The 19,077-nt window shown below is 36.1% G+C and overlaps 1 protein-coding gene across 1 annotated transcript in view; it reads right to left on the bottom strand.

Annotated features, from left to right (window-relative positions):
- The window catches only part of ATRNL1 (attractin like 1), an 852,984-nt gene that overhangs the window by 646,235 nt on the left and 187,672 nt on the right, over positions 1-19,077 (bottom strand). Inside the window, exons 14-15 of the mRNA XM_033181738.1 lie at positions 7,778-7,910; positions 3,275-3,456 (exon numbers count right to left, since the gene is read on the bottom strand). Coding sequence (XP_033037629.1) covers positions 3,275-3,456; positions 7,778-7,910 — 315 coding nt within the window. The remainder of the gene's footprint in view (positions 1-3,274; positions 3,457-7,777; positions 7,911-19,077) is intronic.

Genomic DNA, 19,077 nt, shown 5'->3' on the forward strand with positions numbered 1-19,077 from the left:
AGACAAGGATGTCCATTCTCACCACAATTATTTAGCATAGCACTGTAAGTTCATGGCCAGGGCAGTTAGGCAACAGAAGAAATAGAAGACATGCAAATTGAAACAGAAGAAGTCAAAGTGTCCCTGTTTGTAGATGGCGTGATCTTATACAGAGAAAAACTTTAAGACTCTTAAACAAGAGCCAGAAAGAAATTATTTAGGCAGATAGTGAGAGTAAAAGACTCCTCAGCAAGCCTTCCCTTTTAACAAAAAGCAGCTCCAAAATCATTATTTTTCTAACAAACAGCAGCCTATGAAATTGAGCTGCAGACACAGATAAGAAAGCTGGACGCTTACACAGGTGAATGCCGGCAGCTGTGCCAATAGTTTGTAAAGGTTACCTGGGGGCCAGGCATGTTCCTCATGGAGACTCCATCTTCCCTTTTCTTTGTCAACCACGTGTACAGTAAAGGAACAGGCAACAGGCCCAGTAGAGAACCCATCTGCATAATAAAAGATTAGGGTAGGGCAACCAGCTTCTTCACTCACTATGTAAATGGCACATGTGGTCAGATCAATCTTTTGAGCTCTATGTAAATCAGACACCACCTCCTTAAGCTTGTCTATAAAACCCCATGCATTTCAACACAGAATCAGAAGACCCATTCCGGAGCCCCTCTCTCTCTGCAGGAGAGAAAGGTTTTCTCTTTCCTTCACCTATTAAACCTCTGCTCTTTTTTGGCTGGGGGTTTGCAGTTTCACTCTTGTCCCCCAGGCTGGGGTACAGTGGCACAACCTTGGCTCACTGCAACCTCCGCCTCCCAGATTCAAGCAATTCTCCTACTCAGCCTCTGGAGTGGCTGGCATTACAGGCGCCCGCCACCAGGCCCAGCTAATTTTTTCTATTTTTAGTAGAGATGGCGTTTCACCTTGTTGGTCAGGCTGGTCTCAAACTCCTGATCTCAGGTGATCCACACGCTTCAGCCTGCCAAAGTGCTGGGATTACAGGCGTGAGCCACCATGCCTGGCAACCTTTGCTCTTAATTTCATTCCTTGTGTGTCCCCGTCCTTGATTTCCTTGGTGTGAGGCAAAGAGCCTAAGGTATTACCATAGAGGAATGACACCACTTCAACTCTACCAGAAAACGCTTAGTACTACTAATAAAGTAATTCAGCGAAGTTTCAGGATACAAAATCAACACACAAAAATCAGTAGCACTTCTATACACAAACAACAAACTATGTGTAAAATAAATCAAGAAGGTAACACCATTTACAATACTATAAAAAATTAAAATACTTAGAATTAATTTAACCAAGGAGGTAAAAGACCTCTACAAAAAAAAAAAAAAACTACAAAACACTGATTAAAGAAATTGAGGCCGGGCACTGTGGCTCACGCCTGTAATCCCAGCACTTTAGGAGGCCGAGATGGGCGGATCAGGAGGTCAGGAGATCAAGACCATCCTGGCTAACACGGTGAAACCCCATCTCCACTAAAAACACACAAACAAAAAATTAGCCAGGCGTGGTGGCAGGCACCTGTAGTCCCAGCTAGTCGGGAGGCTGAGGCAAGAGAATGGCGTGAACCCAGGAGGCGGAGCTTGCAGTGAGCTGAGATGGTGCCACTGTACTCCAGCCTGGGCAACAGAGTGAGACTCCATCTCAAAAAAAGAAAAAGAAAAAAAAAAAAGAAATTGAAGAGGATCCAAACAAATGGAACAACATTCCATGCAAATAGAAGACTTAATATTGTTAAAACAACCATGCTACTCAAAGCAATCTACAGACTCAATGCACTACCTATAAAATACCAATGACATTGTTCACAGAAATAGGAAAAGCAATCCTAAAATTGTATGGAACAAAAAAGAGCCCTAATAGCCAAAGTAACCCTGAGCAAAATGAACAAAGCTAGAGCTATCAAACTACCAGGCTTCAAAATACACTACAAAGTTGTAGTAAACAAAACAGCATGGTACTGGTATAAAAACAAACACATACACCAATGGAAGAGAATAGAGAAGCCATAAATAATTCACATAGCTGCAGCCAGCTGATTTTTGGCAATTACACCAAGAACATGCATAGGGGAAAAGACAATCTCTTCAATAAATGGTGTTAGAAAAACTGGATCTCTATATGCATTAGAATTAAACTAGACCCCCACCTCTTACCCTATACAAAAAAAAAATGGATCAAAGAACTAAATTTAAGGCCCAAAGCAATAAAACTACTAGAAGAAAACATAGGAAAATCTCCAGGAATGGGTTTATGAAAAGATTTTATGAACAAGACTTCAAAAGCACAGGAAACAAAAGCAAGAATAAACAAATGGGATTATATAAAAATAAAAAGCTTCTGCACAGCAAAGGAAACAATCAACACAGTGAAAAGACAACCTACAGAAAGGGAGATTATATGGTTTGGCTGGGTCCCCATCCATATCTCATCTTGAAGTACCATCTTGAAGTACACTTGCTACTAAGTTGTAGAAATAAGCATATGTCCAGATTTTATGCTCTCCACCATTTTGATATGCTATCTACAATGCTTCTTTAAAGTAAGCTATACCAAGCAAGCATTACTTGTTTCTATATAGCAAGTAATTGGTAACATAGTCATCTCTCTCTATCCATGGAGAATTAGTTCCAGGTCCCCTGTGGATTCTAACATCCATAAATATCACGTCCCTTATGTGATATAAAATGGCATAGTATTCCAAGTAACCTATCCATATCCTCCTATATACTTTAAAACATCTCTAGATTTTTACTGAATACAACTTAAATATTATTGAATAGCTGTTATGCTGTATTGTTTAGGGACTAATGGCAAGAAAAAAAGTCTGTACATGTTCAGTACAGACACAACCATACATTTTAAAAATATTTTTCATTTGCAGTTGGCTGACTCCATGAATGAGGAACTCATAGATACAGAGGATCGACTATAATTGCTCTGAAAAGTTTTCAAGCAAAAATTCTTTCTGCCACATTATACCAAGTGGAGCTATAATTCTTAAATTATATATACTCTTTAAGTGTATTTATTCATATAAGATGACTTTGGTAAGGTAATACAGTGGTTTGCTCTGCAAAAAGTGATAATTTATAAAACATTATTACCTTGTTACTTATACAAAATAAGTCTTCTGTCAATTCACTTGAGAAATCAATTTTACTTTTATTTCCAAAATTAGCAAAATAATGTATTAAAAACAAAAAAAAACATTTCAAATAATTATGAGATTATCATAGCATATTTCCATAATGTAAAAAAGTAGAAATGTTACCTGTTGCGTATACTTCTGTATTTCATCCAGAACAAATTCTACTTCTTTTGAGGTTGTTAATGAAGCAAGATTTCCACTAAGATTATAGCAATAAAGTTTTGCATTGTCATAGTTTTCTCTAGTGGCATTGATTCTAAGACAAGCATCCCCAATATGACTCCATCCTTCTCCACAAAGATGAGCTAGTAAAAAAAAAATATGTCTCAGTTTTAGATTACCAAAAAGCAAATGTATTTTTCAATTAATTCTGTATTTGTTTAAATTATTTGTGAAATAAAACATATTAAATATCTCAATATAATATTTCAAATAAATTTTTTATAATAGTTTGGTAGAGAATGAAAGCAGAACATCCCAATTTTTTCTTTAAATCTTAAATATGAGATAAATCATGGCTCTATGACATCTGTTAAATGTGTTGACGGCTAGGTTTTCTCTGTAACGTCTGGTATATTGGCATATGGTATTTCAATAAGTAAAATCACTACTATATTTATGTCCCAAGGTCTAGTTTACATAAGACAAGATTACTTTAATAGAAAAACAACAAGCTTATACCAAAAGCAGTTTCAAAGTTACTCCTATAAGTGAAGTTAATTGACCTCTAAATCTAATTTCCATAGCTCAGGTATATCGTTGTGATATAAGTTGGGTTCTCTGATTCTTTCATAAGTATAGGTAGAGAAGTCTCATTTCACTTACGATTAGTAAAGGAGCTATGCTCTTTCCTTACTAATGTTTATTTTTATACAATTATGTCTTTCTAAAGATATTATTATTCTGAATAATTACTATTTTGAATATTCTGAATATTCACTATTACTGAAACATATTATTCAGTAATAGTGGTTTATCTATAGAATCCAAATTGAACTTGAAACACTGTTTTCTAAAACACAGGTTTATATAATAAATACATTAATAAGGCTAAACTTTAGCGTGCACTAATTAACAATAGTGTTTCATTAATATACTGATCTATAAAGTTAGACTACATTTTAGTTTCTATATCACATGAAATGTATTCGCACCTCTAGCCCTGTGTGAAGGACTTTGGATATATTGCTGCAACTCTTATAAAATTGTTTTAAAGCAGCTGTTTTCAAATTTTTGGTCTTTAAGTCTTAAAAATGATTGAGGGTCCCACAGAACTTTTCTTTATGCATGCTATATCTACTGATTTGGAGAGTTTTAAAATGAAAAATGGTTTTAAAATTTAAAATGGTAACTTTAACAAATACATGTACTTATTTAAAATAATAATTTTAAACCCCACTATAAATTCACTCTTCCGGCTGCTGAGATGTCTTGCTCCCTATGGTATACAAATAGGCCCAACGGAAATGTATCCTCAAATTCTCTTCCTGAGGGAAAGTAGCTGACAATTCAAATTAGACCTCAGCATCAAAAAATAAAGAAGGATTAATGAATGAATAGAGGATGGAGAGGCAGAGAGATCAGGGATAACACAAATAGAGCAATATGTTAATTGTAGAATCCAGAATGTAGGCATTCGGTGTACTCTACACAATTATTTCTGTTTTTCAATATTTGAAATAGTTCAGAACAAAATGTTGAAGGGGAACATTACAACTTAATAGCATATTTTATTTTTATTGTTTTATATTTTTGTAAATGTCTTTAATATTTGGCATTTGGCAGTTATATTCTCATACCTTCTTCTACATTCATTCCATAGGAATAGCATACATCAGATAGCCTTTATAAAACTCCATGGTAAACCCATAACAAATGGAGAATTTTAAAAGCAAATAATGTCTCAGTACTACTAGTCTTCACCAAATGGACCCACTCAAAACCATGTAGGGGACTCCTGTTTGTTCATGGTTGCTGCTCTAAGGATTAAATTGGGTACCATGAATAACTCACAGCAGCTGGAACATAGTAATCCCTCAATAAACTATAATTATCATTTAATAAGACTGTGTACCATTTCCTGGTTTTCAGTTTGAGGCTATATGTGTTTCAATTATTCCAGTCATTTTAAATCCAAAATACCAAAAAAGTTCTCCTTACAATGCAAAAGTTTTCTTAAATTATGTTTTTTTCTCACTTTACTGAATCAAGGAAGAATTTAGATTATTATTGCCTGTCTCCTCACTTATTTTTTAGTGAGAACAAAAATAGTTAATTGACAAATCATTCAAATAAAAACAAATGCATGGGCCTTTGTGGCTAAACTAAATTATATTACCAAACCAAATATTTTTATACTTCAGGCTTTTGTAGTATTGAGCATCAACTTAGCAGTGGGGTTTAAAGGAAGGCAATTAATTTATAATGAGTTTAGTGAGACAAATTCAAATTGCCAAGCTCATATGAGATCAACGTAAAAAAATGCAATACACCAATTGTCAATTGTCATGGAATTGTACAACTGCTCTACAGACTGGGCCCTCTATTTAGAGCATTCACTTCCTTGAGATAAGCTGAATGGAAATCAAACGATATATAGCCAGTTGGCTGCTTAGTAAATATGAATTAAGAAAAGGGAATTTGTGTATAATATATTTCATTGTATCTCCAAAATAATAGCCTGGTCAAGTGCAGCCTTTATAACAAAGCAACATTTTTTTCCTAGGGAATGAATAGATGAGTACTACCAAAAGTAACTTCACCGTCATTTTTCCAAACTTCCACTGGCAACTAATTTCCATTCTAATCAAAGTAATATTCCTTTAAATATATACATTCCTTCATTCAAATCTTGTTTTGGTCCAAGACTAACCTTGTCATTTTAAGGAAACTTTGTAAATATTTTCATTGATCTACATTTTCATTTTATAGTTTAATTCTTAGAGATCAACACCACTTTCAACTTCTTAGCACCATCTCACTGCTGCTTCTTAAATCCTGCCTACTGCATTACTAATACTATCTTTCTCAAAATAAGCACACATGCATATCACACTGTTTAAAAGCTTTAAAGGCCAGTATGCAAACAAAATTCAAAGTATGAATGACATTCCAATGCCTCAATGGTGTGTTTGTTTGCTTCTTTTTGAGACAGAGTCTCACTCTGTCACCCAGGTTGGGGTGCAGTGGTGTGATCTCTGCTCACTGCAACCTCCACCTCCTGGGTTCAAGTGATTCTCCTCCCTCAGCCTCCTGAGTAGCTGAAATTACAGGTGCCCACCATCACACCCAGCTAATTTTTGTATTTTTAGTAGAGACAGGGTTTCACCATGATGGCCAAGCTGGTCTTGAACTCCTGACCTCAAGTGATCCACCCACCTCAGCCTCCCAAAGTGCCAGAGTTACAAGTGTGAGCCACCGCACCTGGCCTCGATGGTATTTTTAAAGACAAAATAATTTTGATTTTATTACATGAACTTGTAAGAAAGATTCTCTTTTAGACAAATTCTGTGATGGAATTTTCCAATATGTTTTAGAATTACATAGGCTCAGAAACTTTTCTTTAAAAAAAAAAAAAAACCTGGGATTAAGAGAGGCAAAATACTAAATAGAAAGAAAACACGTAGTTAATAGCTACAACTGTGTCATTGTACCAGCCACATAATTTTGAGCATATCACTTAACCAGCATGGATCTCAGTTTATCTGTATAAGAAGCAGAACTGGTTAAATGCCTGTATTAACTTTCAATTTTCTCATTTTATCTTTTATATTTCAAAGGAAGAGTATTTAGCATCCACTAGCAATGTTAACTGTGAAAAAATGAAATTACTTTTAAAAATGAGCTTTGCTGTAGTTTGTAAAATTTGGATTCTCATAAAAGCAGATAATATTTATTATAAGAAATTTATTTATTATAAAAGTATATTATATATAGGATAATAAGTTATATAAAAACAATTTATATTATATTATATGTTATAAAATATAATATAATTAATATATAAATTTATGGTTTAAATTTATTAAACATATAAACTATATATTTCTATCATTAAAATTACTAGATATATTTTAATAAATATATTGTTACATATTATATAAGTAATATATTTATGTATTTCTTTTTAACATATTATATATATAATATTTTTAAAACCCTGAGATACAGAGAGGGAAAATATATAATATATAATAAATATGTACTATATTATTATTTCCTTAAAATATTTTTTATAAATGTTATAATGTATAATGAAAATATGCACTGAGTTTGGAAAATAAAGGGTACTTAAATAAAATATGACAAAATGTTAATATTTGTTAAATCTGAATATAAAGTCTGAGTGCTTATTATTATCTACATTTTTAAGATTTTTTTTCAATGAAAAGGTATCTCATCAATTCAACAGTATAGTAAACATATGAACACCTTAAAATAATTGGAAGCAAATATGCAATCAAAAAACTTTTCTTGGAGAAACAGTGCTATTAGTACTATAATATTATAGGTTGATATTTGTTGACTTTAATTTTAGAAAATGTAGTGTCCTTACTAAACGTACTTTTCTATGTCAGTATTTATCTGTATACCATAAACTCATTCACTAAATTTTGAAATCTTTACCTGGTAAAGCCTGGCATTCTTGCTGTCTCTGATCCCACTGGCAATTCAAGTTTAGTGAACAGCTTTTACAGCTGGTAAGTTTGTTACAAATCTGCTCATTTCTCACATGACACTTAGTGTAGTTCTTCACAGACTAGAAAATTTAAAAAGCATGTTATTTTTCACCTTTGTACAGCAATGATTCTTAAACTTCAGTGTATATTTAAATCCTCTGGTGAACTTTAAAATAAACATTTCTAACTCCAAATACAATTCAACTGAATCAGGCTCTCTCTTATTTATTTCATTAGTTTATTAAATTAAATTAAATTTGGCCTAAAGCTGCTTCTATAAGTAGTGAACTACAACCTAATTTAGGATGCAAACAAACTGTACCCTAACTTACAAGCATATTCTCGTAACAGATAGTTGAGTCCCAGCTAATCATAGCAATAGAGGCATATGTTTCAATGGACAAACTGCAAAATAGTCAAATAAAGTATTATAAACACAATGGCAATAGGCAAAGCTAACTACACTGCCTTGTTCAAAGGTATTACAAATTAAAATGGCAATCATATCCACTCCCACTGGAAAACATAGATTGATCCCTTCTAAAATGGTTACTGGAAGGCCTATGCCCCTAATAATAGAACTCATGTATCTCCCGCTTCTACAAACTCTGACATGACTTGATATTGCAAGGCTTTAATGTATTTTGCCAAAGTATATTTTCACCAGATAGAAGAAGCCCCCACAAACTGATGACAACCAGACCTTTCATGGTCTACACCCTGGAGATTGGCTCTTTTCAAAAGAGACACCAGAGAAAGATTGCCCTTGAACTCAGCTGCAAGGGACTACACTAAGTTCTTCTCTGCAGCAAAACTTCAGGGTCTTGAGCCTGAGCCTTGGATCCACATTTCTCAATTTAAGAGAACCCATCCAGCCTTGGGACAGTACACCCACCGGAAACTTCAAGGCAAAATTGACCAGGGACATTTCTCCTCAGAAACAAATGACATCCTAGACATGAACAGCTTTCCCAAGATGACAGATCAAGACTTCTTTCCTTAGTCACCATGAAACTATAGTCCTTTTCCTCTTTTCTCTGTTTTTATTTTTTATGTATACCCAGGAAGATAACATGCTTATTATGATTTCATAATCAATAGCTTTTGCAGGGAAAGTAACTGAATGTTGGATATGTTATGTTAAACCTAAATCCTTAAATGATCTTAGAGAGTCTCTGCTTCACCTTCTAACAAATTTCTCTGATGTTCTAAGAGCAATATCTGGTCCTTTGTATCGGGTTAGACTTTTAGATTCGCACATTAGGTTCTTTGTTTAAATCTAAGAGTAATCAAAACCTATAATGAGGGATTTGCAGTTACATTATGCCAGAAATTTAATAGGATAACCAAAAGAAAGATAACTCAACAGTTTGTCAAGAAATTTCTCACCCTAATCCCTTTAATTGTCAAGATCCTTCAACCATGCAATGATTTCATAATGGAGCCTTGGAGAAATATTACTAGTGCTCTCCAGAGTATATTTTTATCTGTACAGGATTTAACAACCAACCATATATGTGAGCAACTCCATGTCTCAATAAGTGGAAAATGTCGATTAGGGATTTTAACAGTAATACTGTTAGAATTGTCATGATTATTTCCAATAGCCAACTGGAAATTGAACATTGGTCTACACCTCTTAATTTACACTAAAGAATAAAGAGGAGTTTGCCAGCAAGTCTAAGTATCCATAAATGGGCATCTTTTGGTAGAATGCTCCTTCCCTGGCTTGGCATAAATGTAAATGAGAGTACAATTAGAAATCTGCCTCAAACATTAGCTACTATAGCAGAAATGGGCTACAGTTGCCCATCAAACATCTTTAAATTCTCCTGCTAAAGTTGTTTTAGATAACACGATTGCTTTGGCCTATCCATTGACTGATGAGAGAAGAGTGTGTGCAACAGATAACACCTCCTATTGCCCTTGGAAAATTATGTATGACATGATAGAAATTCAGTTTTAAGAAATCAACAAACAAGATGATTGATTAAAACAAGCAGATCCCTCTTCTGGCTTGTTGTTGATATATTTGATTTTGACCAGTTTGATTCATGGGAGCACCTATTAAGAAGTATACTTTAGTCTCTTAATATTACCCTCCTGATAGTCATTATAAATAGTCTCATTAGTATGCCATATCCTCTCAATTATTTCTTTTATCTTTATTTTTTTTTTGAGACAGAGACTCGCTCTGTCGCCCAGGCTCAAGTGAAGTGACGCTATCTCAGCTCACTACAAGCTCCGTCTCCCAGGTTCACACCATTCTCCTGCTTCAGCCTCCCAAGCAGATGGGACTACAGGTGCCCACCACCATGCCCGACTAATTTTTTGTATTTTTAGTAGAGATGGAGTTTCACCATGTTAGCCAAGATGGTCTCGATCTCCTGACCTTGTGATCCGCCCACCTCGGCCTCCCAAAGTGCTGGGATTACAGGCGTGAGCCACCGTGCCTGGCCCCTCTCAAGTCTTAAATGTTCATATGCAGCCATCTGTTATACATCAGATGGTCTCACTATAGTTAAAATAATAAAAACACAAAGAGAATATAAAAAATCATTCAACTGACTTGACATTGGTAATTGTGAATTCCATATTCAGACCAAACAAGTCCATTATGATGGTGACAGAAAGTAGTATTAGTGCCTAAGGTTTGTGGTCAATTTCTCAAAAATGACAGTTGACCAAAAGGGGAGATTAAATTAAATTTGGCCTGATTTAGTATGTAAACAAACTGCAGCCTAATTTATGAGTGTATTCTTATAACAGATAGCTTAGTCTCAGCTAATCACAGCAGCTGAGCTTCAGCCAAACACATGCTGCCAACTGATTAGACTATTTCCATACAAGGCAAATGCCTCATCTCACCATGCCCAAATAGGGCAAATGGTGAGCTGTAGCCAATCAAGATGTCCCTAAATGTCACTTCCTTTTTCTGTCTAAAAATACTTCCTGGCCGGGCGCGGTGGCTCAAGCCTGTAATCCCAGCACTTTGGGAGGCCGAGACGGGCGGATCACGAGGTCAGGAGATCGAGACCATCCTGGCGAACACAGTGAAACCCCGTCTCTACTAAAAAATACAAAAAACTAGCCGGGCGAGGTGGCGGGCGCCTGTAGTCCCAGCTTCTCGGGAGGCTGAGGCACGAGAATGGCGTAAACCCGGGAGGCGGAGCTTGCAGTGAGCTGAGATCCGGCCACTGCACTCCAGCCTGGGCGACAGAGCGAGACTCCGTCTCAAAAAAAAAAAAAAAAAAAAAAAAAAAAATACTTCCTGCCCACATTGATAGCTGGAGGTATCTGAAGCTCTTCGATCAAAGTGCTGCTTAATTCATGAATCAGTCTTTGTTCAAATAAGCTCTGCTAAATTTATTTTGTCTTAAGTTTTTCTTTTAACAGGTTAAATTATTGTTCTTGGAATTGGAATGAATGTTTATCAAAAAATAAAGTGTGTAAATTACATAATGTGAAACAGGCACCATCTAATGAAAACTTTTTCCAGTGAATTCAAAAACAGTCTTCCAATTCAAAAAATAAAATCATGCACAAAGTCATTTCCATTAATGACGACATGAAATGGTTCTCATCTTAATAAAAGTATCACACAGACCCTTGGGAATGAGGCAGAAATTAAAAGTAGTAAAAGGTAAAGAGATGCTTTATCAAAATCCAATACAATATAAAAAGATAAACGACTGTCACAATAACTCAAACTAATTTTACTTCCACAGACACTAAATGGTTTTGGTTAATTGAGATTTCTTCTGTATTGATCTGTCACATTTCCTTCATTGAGGCTTCAAAGAATCTGCAAAAGTTTTATTTTATTTCCAAATCTCCATAACATAATCATATTTCAACCAATCCTGGCACTGAGAGATTAAAAGTTAATTTCCAAGAAAGAAAAAAAATAGACAATATAGAAACTTTGATGGTGGTTCCTTACATATACCCAGGTTGAGATAATTTACATATTATCAATACCTATAATAAAACCTACCTCGTGAAAATTAGATATTAACATTTTTGGCTCAACTTTTTCTGTCGCTCTACTTTATAAGAAAAAAAAATCCAAAGTATTTGATGCTAAACATTGAGCCCCCACCTCAATCTTTTTGTTTTGTTTTGACTATAGGTATAAACACCTGAGGCCTTCTCATGTAAGGGAGCTAAATATTTGCTTTCACTCAATAAAGTTCAGAGTTAAAATTAAGTTATACCTATCCCATAGATAAAACTTATTGAAGCAATTTTTAACCACTTAGAGACTTTAAATGTCATTCACCAACTATTTATTTATAAGCCACTTCCTTCATAAAATACATTGCCATCACCTCCATTCCAAAGGTGTTAATTTCTATTAGAGCATATTACATTTACTATAAACTAACAGATAAAAAGTACCCAGATATAATTTTTATCTGTATTCATCCTAAAACATTACAGAAGATACATTTTTGTAAATTTCAAATCACTTTATGACTTTTTCAACCACTCCATTTTCATTAGAAACAAACTTTCTTATTGTTATTTTTTCTGATTCATAATTTTTTGCTTTCATATAGTATGTAAATATTAGCATTATCCTACATAATCATTACAGTATAGTTCTAAACATTTGATAGGTAATTAAAATAATTAAATTTACATGAATTATCAGATAAATAACCTATAAAAATGACATGAGAATGGCTAAACATGTTGGAATAAGAAAAAGAATAATAGTTTTATGTAAATCTTTAGAATAACAGAGCAGAACTGAAGGAGAGAGAGACATAAAAAACTCTTCAAAAAATCAATGAATCCAGGAGCAGATTTTTTGAAAGGATCAACAAAACTGATAGACCACTACCAAGACTAACAAAGAAGAAAAGAGAGAAGAATCAAATAGACGCAATAAAAAAATGATAAAGGGGATATCACCAACGACCCCACAGAAATACAAACTACCATCAGAGAATACTATAAACAACTCTATGCAAATAAACTAGAAAACCTAGAAGACATGGATAAATTCCTGGACAAATACACCCTCCCAAGACTAAACCAGGAAGAAGTTGAAACCCTGAATAGACCAATAGCAGGCTCTGAAATTGAGGCAATAATTAATAGCCTACCAACCAAAAAAAATGTCCAGGACCAGATGGATTCACAGCCAAATTCCACCAGAGGTACAAGGAGGAGCTGGTACCATTCCTTCTGAAATTATTCCAATCAATAGAAAAAGAGGGAATCCTCCCTAACTCATTTTATGAAGCCAACATCATCCTGATATCAGAGCCTGGCAGAGACACAACAAAAAAAAACAGAATTATAGACCAATATTCCGATAACATCAATGCAAAAATCCTCAATAAAATGCTGGCAAACCAAATCCAGCAGCACCTCAAAAAGCTTATCGACCATGATCAAATGGGATTCATCCCTGGGATGCAAGGCTGGTTCAACATACGCAAATCAATAAATGTAATCCAGCATATAAACAAAACCAAAGACAAAAACCACATGATTATCTCAATAGATGCAGAAAAGGCCTTTGACAAAATTCAACAGCTCTTCATGATAAAAACAATAAATTCGGTATTGATGGAACATATCTCAATAAGAGCTATTTATGACAACCCACAGTCAATATCATACTGAATGGGCAAAAACTGGAAGCATTCCCTCTGAAAACTGACACAAGACAGGGATGCCCTCTCTCACCACTCCTATTCAACATAGTGTTGGAAGATCTGGCCAGGGCAATCAGGCAAGAGAAAGAAATAAAGGGTATTCGTTTAGGAAAAGAGGAAGTCTAATTGCCCTGTTTGCAGATGACATGATTGTATATTTAGAAAACCCCATCGTTTCAGCTCAAAATCTCCTTAGGCTGATAAGCAACTTCAGCAAAGTCTCAGGATACAAAATTAATGTGCAAAAATCACAAGCATTCTTATACACCAATAACAGACAAACAGAGAGCCAAATCATGAGTGAACTCCCATTCATAATTGCTTCAAAGAGAATAAAATACCTAGGAATCCAACTTATAAGGGATGTGAAGGACTACTTCAAGAAGAACTACAAACCACTGCTCAATGAAATAAAAGAGGATACAAACAAATGGAAGAACATTCCATGATCATGGATAGGAAGAATCAATATCCTGAAAATGGCCATACTGCCCAAAGTAATTTATAGATTCAATGCCATCCCCATTAAGCTACCAATGACTTTCTTCACAGAATTGGAAAAAACTACTTTAAAGTTCATATGGAACCAAAAAAGAGCCCACATTGCCAAGACAATTCTAAGCCAAAAGAACAAAGCTGGAGGCATTATGCTACCTGACTTCAAACTATACTACAAGGCTACAGTAACCAAAACAGCATGATACTGGTACCAAAACAGAGATGTAGACCAATGGAACAGAAAAGAGCCCTCAGAAATAATACCACACATTTACAACCATCTGATCTTTGACAAACCTGACAAAAACAAGAAATGGGGAAAGGATTCCCTATTTAATAAATGGTGCTGGGAAAACTGGCTAGCCATATGTAGAAAGCTGAAACTGGATCCCTTCCTTACACCTTATACAAATATTAATTCACGATGGATTAGAGACTTAAATGTTAGACCTAATACCATAAAAACCCTAGAAAACCTAGGCAATGCCATTCAGGACATAGGCATAGGCAAGGACTTCATGTCTAAAACACCAAAAGCAATGGCAACAAAAGTCAAAATTGACAAATGCGATCTAATTAAACTAAAGAGCTTCTGCACAGCAAAAGAAACTACCATCAGAGTGAACAGGCAACCTACAGAATGGGAAAAAATTTTTGCAATCTACTCATCTGACAAAGGGCTAAGATGCAGAACCTACGAAGAACCTAAACAAATTTACAAGAAAAAAACAACCCCATCAAAAAGTGGGCAAAGGATATGAACAGACACTTCTCAAAAGAAGATATTCACGCAGCCAACAGACACATGAAAAAACGCGCATCACCACTAGTCATCAGAGAAATGCAAATCAAACCCACAATGAGATACCATCTCACACCAGTTAGCATGGTGATCATTAAAAAGTCAGGAAACAACAGGTGCTGGAGGGGATGTGGAGAAATAGGAATGCTTTTACACTGTTGGTGCGACTGTAAACTAGTTCAACCATTGTGGGAGACAGTGTGGTGATTCCTCAAGGATCTAGAACTAGAAATACCATTTGACCCAGCCATCCCATTACTGGGTATATAACCAAAGGATTATAAATCATGCTACTATAAAGACACATGCACACGTATGTTTACTGCAGCACTATTCACAATAGCAAAGACTTGGAACCAACCCAAAAGTCCATCAGTGATAGACTGGATTAAGAAAATGTGGCACATATACACCGTGGAATACTATGCAGCCATACAAAGGATGAGTTCGTGTCCTTTGTAGGGACATGGGTGCAGCTGGAAACCATCATTCTCAGGACACTATCACAAGGATAGAAAACCAAACACCGCATGTTCTCACTCATAGGTGGGAACTGAACAATGAGAACACGTGACACAGGAAGGGGAACATCACACACCGGGGCCTGTTTTGAGGTGGGGGGAAGGGGGAAGGGATAGCATTAGGAGATATACCTAATGTAAATGACAAGTTAATGGATGCAGCACACCAACATGGCACCTGCATACATATGTAACAAACCTGCATGCTGTGCACATGTACCCTAGAACATAAAGTATAACAACAAAAAAAAGGAAAATTATAGTCATTTATTGATACTAAACAAGTACAAAAAATGAAATTATGTTTCAAGCATACATAGAGCCAAGTTAATCAATGGTAAAAGAAAGCTGTTATTCTGAAACATAGCTGGCATTTCTGGCCTAATGAACCAGACACACATTATGAATAGTAACCACTATTCTACTTATCTTCACTCTAATATACTCAGTTGTAAATTTTAAATGAAAATATGTGAGAATAAAGCACATTGTTTGACCTATATGAAATAGGATATCAATGCACATAATCTAGACTGAAATCCCAAAGACCTCTCTGTATCCATTAACATTTGGTTTCACTTAATCACAAGACATTCTGATAAAACTGTCTAAAGGACACATGACATCAAATTCTAAATTTCAAGTAAGTACCATCTGCTCTCTTACGCTACCTCACCCAATGCTTTCCTTGTTAACACATCATCATCAAAAATAAAACATAAAGCAAAATGCCACTTTATAAATACTTGATAGCAATTTACATAATACAATTTTTAAGAATATCTGTTTTCGCTCAGATATGTTGTATTTTCATGTGTAAATGTCTGTCATGGACTGAATGTTTGCATCTCCCAAAATTCGTATTTTGAAACCCAATCCCAATGTGATGTTATTAGGAGGTGCAACTCTGGGGAGGTAATTTAATCATAATGGTAGAGTCCTCATATGTGGGATTAACACCATTATAAAGTGCTGAAGACACAAGAGCTCCCCTTCTACCAGGGGAAGAAGCAGTGAAAAGACATCTTCTGTGAATCAGAAAGTAGGCCGTCACCAGATACCAAATCTACTAGCACCAAGATCTTGGACTTCCCAGCCTCCAGAATGGTAAAGTATGGCAAAATGATAGACAAAACATAAAGTTGGATCAGGCAAAATTTATTGATATGGGCTAAGCAGACATTATACATTTAATGTTATATGTTGGAGAGTCAGAAAGGGCTCTTCCTGTTAGTTAGCTAAAACGTAGACCAAAAGGTGGCCTACAGTGAATGATTTGGAAATGCTGGATCTGCCTTGGTTTAACATAGAAGACATTTAATGGCTTAGGGAGATTGGAATGTTAGAGTGGATTTGTCCTTTAAGATCTGCTCACCCTCCGTGAGAGGATCTAGAAGACACACTTTTCACGAATATTGAAAGGAATAAACTTGGGAGGGGAGCACTGGCATCCTTGAAGAGCTCCATGACTGCTCTTTTCCGTATGCCCTGCCTTGCAGTGGGAAGTGCAGTCACTGAATTGGGAAACATAAATGCAATAGGAATAATTGGATCTAGGTTGGCAGGGGCCAGGTAGCAGCACTCAACTACCAAAGGCAAGGTGGGTGTGGTTACTATGATGAACAGCAGAGTTAAAGCAGCAATTGGAATAGTCTGACTTGCTCACATCTATGGCATTGGTGAGTTGAGCATGAGGTTGTTCCTAGAAGTAAAATATATAGAAATCCTACTAAATTCCTAATTGATTTCTATAAGCAGAAAAGTTCTAAGTAAAGAAAATTCTAACCTGAATCATAAATACAGATAGTCAGAGGTCCTCAATTAAGTTCCAAAACTGAGCCAGTTTACAGACCCAAAGGCCTTGAATGAAGGGGATGCTGGGTCCCTTTAAGGAAGGACCTCAACATACTACCAAAAAGGTATATTGTTCATCTTTCTCCTTGCCTTTCTCAATGGGATTTACAGTGTTTACCAGAGTAACTATGCACTGAGGAAAGGGAAATAAGCAGTGTCAGTACTAGATACTGGTTCTGAACTGACATTAATTCAAGGAGGCCCAAAACATCACTGCGGGCCACCCATCAGAGACTTATGACTGCCAGATGATCAGTGGAGTTCAGGTCCCTCTCATAGTGAGCTCATCCTGTGGCTATCTTCCCAGTTCCAGAATGCATAATTGGAACAGACATACTCAGCAACTGAAAGAAAACTCACACGGGTTCCTTGACCTGCAGAGTGAAGACAATTATGGAGGGAAAAGCCAAGAGGAAGCCACTAGAACAGCCTCTATGTAGAAAAATGGTAAGCCAAAAGCAATACTCCATTCCTGGAAGGACTGCAAAGATTAGTGCCACCATAAAGGACTTAAAGGATGCAGGGGTGGTAATTCCCACTATATTCCCATGAAATTTGTCTATTTAGTCTATGTAGAAGACAGATGGATCTTGGAGAATAACAATGAATTATCATAAGCTTAACCGGGTGGTAATACCAATTGTAATTGCCTTATCAGATGTGGTTTCATTGCTTGGGCAATTAACACATTTCCTGGCAACTGGCAAGTAGCTAAACATCTGACAAATGCTTCTTTCTTGAAACTTGTTAGTAAAGATCACTAGAAGCAGTTTGTTTTCAGCTGGCAATGGTAGCAATACACCTTCACTGCTCTACCTCAGGAGTATACCAACTCTACACTCCTATGTAATAATTTAGTTCTCAGGCATTTAACTGCCTTTTCACTCCACAAGACATCACACTGATCCATATATTGAAAACATCACACAGATTGGACCTAGTGAGTAAGATGTAGCAACTAGTCTAGACTTATTGGCAAGATATTTGTGTGTCAGAGGTTGGGAAATAAATTCATCTAAAATTCAGGGACCTTCTAACTCGGTGAAATTTCTAGGGGTCTAGCAGTATGGGGCATGTCAAGATATCCCTTTCAAAGGTGAATGTTAAGTTGTTGCCTCTGGCCCCTCCTATAACCAACAGAAAAAAGAGGGAGAATGTCTAATAGGCCTCTTTGGATTTTGGAGGTAACACATTCCTCATTGGGGTATGTTACTTTGACCCATTTACCAAGTGATCCAAAAAGCTGCTAATTCCAAATAGATCTCAGAATAAGAGAGGGTTCTGCAGGTCCAGACTACTATGCAAGCTCTGCCAGTTGGGCTACATGATCCTGCAGATGCAATGGTGTCTCAAATATCAGTTGGAGACAGGATGCTCTTTGGAGCCTTTGGCAGGCCTCTATAGGAAAATAACAGTGCAGACCCTTAGGATTTCGTAGCAAAACATCACCATCCTCTGCAGGTAACTATTCTCCTTTAACAGAAACAGCTTAGTCTGCTACTGGGCATTGATAGAAACTCAATGTTTAACCATGGGCCACCAAATTATCATGTGATTTCGGCCCATCATGAACTGGGTGTTATCTGACCAACCAACCCATGAGGTTGGGTGTGCACAGTGGCACTCTATCATCAAATAAAAGTGGTATATACATGACCAGGCTCAAGCAGGCCCTGAAGAAGCAACTAAGTTACATGAAGAAGAGGCCCAAATGCCCATAATCCCCACTTCTGCCACAGTGCCTTCTCTCTCCTAGTCTGCACCTATCGCTTCATAAGAAGTTCCCTAGATCACTTGACAGAGGAAGAGAAGACTGGTTTCATTTACAGATGGTTCTGCACAATATGCAGCCTCTACCCAAAAACGGACTGCTGAAGCTCTGCTGCCCCTTCCTGGGACC

Source organism: Trachypithecus francoisi, unplaced genomic scaffold, assembly GCF_009764315.1.
Source record: "Trachypithecus francoisi isolate TF-2019V2 unplaced genomic scaffold, Tfra_2.0 Contig01579, whole genome shotgun sequence".
NCBI classification, from domain to species: Eukaryota; Metazoa; Chordata; class Mammalia; order Primates; family Cercopithecidae; genus Trachypithecus; species Trachypithecus francoisi.